At 36.8% G+C, this 6,000-nt stretch overlaps 2 protein-coding genes across 2 annotated transcripts in view; one reads left to right on the top strand and one right to left on the bottom strand.

Moving 5' to 3' along the window:
* LOC109087873 (A disintegrin and metalloproteinase with thrombospondin motifs 7-like) overlaps window positions 1-2,045 on the bottom strand; it is a 68,841-nt gene extending 66,796 nt beyond the window's left edge. Inside the window, exon 1 of the mRNA XM_042736987.1 lies at window positions 1,292-2,045. Within this exon, the coding sequence (XP_042592921.1) occupies window positions 1,292-1,418 (127 nt within the window). The 5' untranslated portion in view covers window positions 1,419-2,045. The remainder of the gene's footprint in view (window positions 1-1,291) is intronic.
* Window positions 2,046-2,777: 732 nt separating this feature from the next.
* LOC109094406 (relaxin-3 receptor 1-like) lies at window positions 2,778-4,680 on the top strand. The gene has a single exon (XM_042736988.1). It carries the CDS (start codon window positions 3,071-3,073, stop codon window positions 4,265-4,267), a length of 1,197 nt encoding a protein of 398 aa, XP_042592922.1. The 5' UTR covers window positions 2,778-3,070; the 3' UTR covers window positions 4,268-4,680.
* Window positions 4,681-6,000: the final 1,320 nt, after the last annotated feature.

Below are 6,000 nucleotides of genomic sequence, written 5' to 3' on the forward strand. Positions count from 1 at the left end.
TATGATTAACTATTTACTTATAGCTAACAATGCACTACAGATATGACCAAACAGCACAGACAGTTTATTAGAATCAAACTTTAAAAGAAGAGTCTGCAAAGTCCCCAAAGATTTTACTAAATGCACTGATTTTTCGGGATTGTGTGACAGTATGACTGCAATTTTGCAACTGGAACACTAACCTTTCTGCTGTCTTTATTTTGTGCTTGCATAGGTTTTAATAATCATAAATTCCTATGACTTGCAAACCAACTGAATCGTACATTGAATAGCTAATTCGTGAAACAAATCCATGAATTATCATAATAACAGCCAGTTGAGGTCAGTCATTCTATTCAAACAACAGACCCGAATAATACACTTACAGAGATATTTATAGCAATAATGTGGTAGAGTAAAAACTAAAATAACTTCTCAAGTCTGCATTCTCCATATTCCAATATTTCCCTAGAGACTCTGTAGTACAAACATTTGAATAGTCTTTGTTATGTGACGTCTGTTCATCGGCAGCCCTGTTGCTTTGACCTGCATGATTGTGGAAGCAGAGGGAAACAGCATGGGGTAGTGTCCGCCAAGAAACGGGATATGGAGTGGGGGATATATATGCCATCAGTGCAAACATAAGTCAAAAGCACACAAATGCCAAATGAAAGTGATGTGATGCTAATAGAAACAATTCACATTGCAGAATCCTTTTTACCTTACACTTTAATATATTTACTCACAACAGCAATAAAAATTACAATGAAACTAACCCAAAATTCTCATTTCCATTCAAATAATCTAATCAAGACACATCAATTAACAGTTTGCATCTGTAGACAAATTTTAGTAGGGCTTTTTCCAGACCTACTTCACTTTTCTGAGCCCTTTTGGAAATGATCGGTTTTGCAGTGGTTTTTAGTGGATGTACTGTATGAAGTCAGTTTCTCACAAGTCCTCAAGAGAATAAAGGTGTATTTCATCACATTTACTTGAAACGTTTCATTCCGCTTAATGTTTAACAACCACAATATCAAAATACTTTTTGCCTTAATAAACAGAATATATGCCGTTTTAAAATCAGAAGGCAAGCAAAATTCTCTTTATGAAACATTTTGCTTGCAATGTGTGTTTGGGCTACATTTCTTTAAACTAAATGCCATTTTTAAAAAATAAATAAGTGCCCATAAATACTTTTTGGGCCACTGTTAAACACAAACTCCATTGTGCGCACATCAACTGACAAAGAGGCAAAAAATGCTAAAAATCATAGAGGAGGACTATAATTAGACAAGAGCTCAACACTCACCTGTGTCGTGATTATATCCTCTAACTGTTGTGATGAAAGTGAACAGAAGTCCAGCTGTTATCACAAAGCAGAGAGAGAAACTTGCTGGCCCCAAAACTTTAATACCACAGTCCAACTGAACCATCATGTCAAACTGCACAGAGGAGAAGACAGATCACTCCTGGTACATCTACAGTCCATTTAAATTGTGATAGTTTGAATAGTAACTTCTGCCTCAGCCTTATGCATCGGTAGTTTGGACCCATCACACAAAAGAACGGTACTGCATTTATTAAGCCAGAGATCTGCAATGGTCATCAGTCCGAGATAAATGATGAAGCATGATAAAGTCTGTGAATCCGGTGCATGGGCGATTTTGGGCTCCGTTAATTCAACTGGGACGACTGCACTTACTACAGATGAGCAGCGAACTGTGTTTCAGTAAAACTTTGTAAAAGTTCCGCCCTCTCAGTCCTCTGGTAGTAGGAGGACCCTTTGTCTTCAGTGTGTGAGACTGAACCCATTCTGTAACGTGTCTATAATCAAATCTCATAATTTAAACAATACGTTTTAAACGTTTGTCAAGGAACACAAACACAGGACGCGTTCTTGAGTTCAGTCTGTGCAATTTTAAATTTTGGTTTATGAACACAGGCGGTCATCTTTTAATGTCGCGTCTCGCGTCATGAGCATTGCTTTTTATTCATTTGTCATTGCAGCATTACATTCTGTTTTTGAATGCAAGAACGCATAGTGATGTATTCCTGTTGATGCCATTAAAAATAATCACAATAATCACCGTTGTTCTATAATGGAATTCATTCATGATATTTGGCATATAGGCCTACATCTGTCCTTTAACTTCAAGGTGCATCATCATCATCATCATTATCGTCTTTTAATTATTATTATTAGGCTACCTATTAACATTTGTTTATTTCCACTTGGACAAAGAAAGGAACTTTTTGTTTTTTTTTTTGCTCCGCAGAAGAAAGTCATTCAAGACTGAATACAACATGAAGGTAAATGGTGATAGAGTTTTCATTTTGGGGTTAATTATACCTTTAACACCTACTATTGTCCATTGTTGTGTTGGACTAATGAACGTATATTTCTGTGCAAGTCAGTAAATTCTCTATACTGACATTCCTTCCTGGTTTCAAAGGCTGAAAATTGAAAATCTGTTGATTTTTAAGAGAGTAAACTGAGCTAACTGAGCTGCTGATGTTTAAGAGTGTCCATCAGGTGCCCCCTCTAGTGGACACAGTAGTAGGAAACATTTTATTTCAATTTAGGAAGTCAAAGTCAAAAACCCATCTAGCATTGTAAATTGTGGAAGCTTAAGATGATATATGATAAGATAAGACTTTATTAACTTTAGGAGTAGCTATCAACAGGAACTGAAATGCAAACATTAACATAACATATAATATATTACTAGAATTAAATGTTAAACCATCTGATATTGCATTTAAATAACTATGACTTACATTTGTTATCCGTTTGCTTAGCCTTTATTTTTCGATCTTATGTATTTCATCTTATGTTATTTCGTCATCCTCCCATAAATTTGTTCAGATGCGTTTTAGCGTTACATTACGTCAAGAGTACGGCTGTAAGTCAGTCATCGGCGTTATCCAGTGCGCGCGCTTCACAGGCGGGTGCTCCCCGCGCTCTTCTGCATAAAACGCTGACTGCCAGGTGCATTGCGTGTTCAAAACACATCAGTTATATCTATGGAAGCCCACTGCTATCTAAAACCGCTTATGTTCTGTGTGAAACAAAGTAAGACTAACTGATATGCGATCAGTAGACAGCCTTGTCCACCAGGCACCTGTTGGAGAGTTTCTTTCAGAAATAATGGGAGGCATTCTCAACCAAAGCGGATGGGGAACTTTGAACAGAAGTTTAACGGATCAGCATAAATTCAGCAGTCTGGAAGACATCGATGTGACTGCTGACGGCAGCCTTGTCCTGCGGATTATCATCTCGGTGGTTTATTCCGCGGTGTGCGCCGTGGGTTTGGTCGGAAACCTTTTGGTGTTTTTCCTTATGAAGATTAGACAAGGTCGGAAAAAATCCATCATTAATTTCTATGTCATCAATTTAGCTGTCACCGACTTTCAGTTTGTTCTGACCTTGCCTTTCTGGGCAGTAGATACGGCGTTGGATTTCAGCTGGCCGTTTGGTAACGCCATGTGCAAGATCATTTTATCAGTCACTGTGATGAACATGTACGCCAGCGTCTTTTTCCTCACCGCGATGAGCATTACGCGCTACTGGTCTGTCGCATCTGCTTTAAAGATCCCTTCTCGAAAGAAGTCCGTGTCTGTGAAGTGGATCTGTGCTGTATTGTGGATCCTGGCGACTGTGGCAACAGCTCCAACTTCCATTTTCTCCACCGTGACAGTTGTGGCAGGTGAAAAACTCTGCCTCCTCAAGTTTCCAGATGGACAGGATTGGCTCGCTCTGTATCACCTTCAGAAAATTGTCATTGCGTTTATCTTGCCCATGTTTATTCTCTCAGTATTTTATCTATTACTTTTGAGGTTTATCAGAAAGAGGGGCATTAATACCCGCCAAAGAAGACGATCTAAAGTAGCAAAGTCTGTAACGGTGGTGGTCCTCTCTTTCTTCATTTGCTGGATGCCAAACCATGCGATCACCCTTTGGGGCGTGCTGGTGAAATTGAACGCGGTGCACTGGGACAAAACATACTACATGGTGCACACTTATGTTTTCCCCGTGACTGTTTGTCTTGCTCATACCAATAGTTGTTTAAACCCAGTTTTGTATTGTTTAATGCGAAGGGAATTTAGGAAATTGTTACATGGTTTCTTTTGGCGCATATCCTCGCCTGTTATCTCGAACGCTGGAAAACTACATGGATACAGTGGAGGCAGCAAGCAAAACCTGGATGACGCACATACTGGAATTCATTTGAACGTGATTGACGCACAACGCTGCCAAGAATCCGGTCAACTGACCTTAAACTGACAACAGTCATAGGACTTCAGACAGGTTCAAGTCAGCAAACGAAACAGTGGACTGTTCTTTTATTTCTGATAAATCAAAGGGTTATTATGATCTAAAGATCAGCGAATGACTGTGGTTGCTGTCTGTGACTTTTTAAAGGTGTTGTATTCGTTGACCTACAAACATACCAAGTTAAACCTAATGTCTATTTATATTGTACATTTTGTCACTTTTTGTGTGATAGAGAATTCACAAAGTATATGTAAATTTGGATTTAAAAATACACTAAAATGTGAAGATATTATGAGGACTGGAACAATGCTTGCAGAACTGTATTTATATATATATATATTGTACATGATTCATAGTAATTTATTACAATTAATTGTATAATATTACATTTATTTCAATATAGTTTTTAAAGTCATACTTAATCTAAAATTAAAATAGTCATCTTTGAATCACCCTCATATCGTTCCAAACCTGTATGACTTACTTTCTTCTGCAGAACACAAAAGAAGATATTTCACAATATCCGTCACTAAAATCTTCATCAGGAGACAGAGAGTGGGGTAAAATGTGTCGCCATATAGTCTACCAAACTGCATAAAACTGTGCATGTTTTTATTATGCTAAAAACTGTTTTGTGAGTGTCAAAATAAAATGTATACATAATGGGTAAAAATAATTTTCCCATGCAAAAGAACAATGCAAATCTCTGGGCTGAATATAAATGATTAATTAAGCTTATTTGATAAAATGACAGCTGTGGAATAAAGTGTGTGAGATGCTTCGGGCTAAGCTGTGTCAGTGGTTCAACTAATAGTGACAGAAAGCTTTGCATCCAAGTGCAGGAAATACTATTGCATCAATTATACAGTAATTTCATTGATAAACCTTACCTGAAACCTGAAAAAATATCTTTGAATATCTTGAGGAAGCAGCACTGATGAAGAAAAGTCCAAAAATCCTTTCAGAGGATTTTCCCAATGAAAAATGTTTTAAAGAAGCTGCAAGGAGAATCATACCTTAGTTTTTCTTTTTTTACACTGTAAGAAAAAAATCTGTAGAAAAATGGAAAAGGTACTGGAAATTTGGTGAACTGGTAAATTTCGGGATGTTATCCGCTAAGTTTAAGATATTTCCTTTAACCCTACAACACATCACAATATAATGCACAACTGATATTAACACAGTACACAGTATGTTTTATGGACCTTTAAGTGTATCAAAAATATAACATTTTCTAACGTTACGAATGACAAAAACAAAAATTGCATTAAAATATTTAAGAATATTAAACCTTTTTAATAGCTGGTTTAATGAAAATCTTTAAGAAAAACTGCAATATTATGCAGCAAAATAAGACTCTGAAATGGCAAGTTAAGGTTAAATATACAGTATGGCTGCACTTATAAATTCTGTATTTGTATTTGGCAGATGATTTTATCAAAAGGAACTTGTATTGCAGTCAAGGTGTACATTTTTACCAGTTGATGAATTTCCTTTGAATCCAACCTTGATGTTACTGGTGCCATGCTCTTCTGTTTGAGCTACAAGAACACTATAGAGCTATGTTAGGAGGGTAGTAGTATACTTCAGAGAGGTCATGTGCGAGACAAGCAATTCCTAGATGTATGATAACAAAATTTGTTTTCGCAAACATTGCAGACATTTTAGTGTAAAAGACTCTTCAAATGATCTTCTCTGTTGATAAAACACCTGCAAATTCAACCAATAGCATTGCCATTTTG

The sequence above is a fragment of the Cyprinus carpio genome, chromosome B13 (assembly GCF_018340385.1).
Source record: "Cyprinus carpio isolate SPL01 chromosome B13, ASM1834038v1, whole genome shotgun sequence".
Classification (NCBI taxonomy): Eukaryota; Metazoa; Chordata; class Actinopteri; order Cypriniformes; family Cyprinidae; genus Cyprinus; species Cyprinus carpio.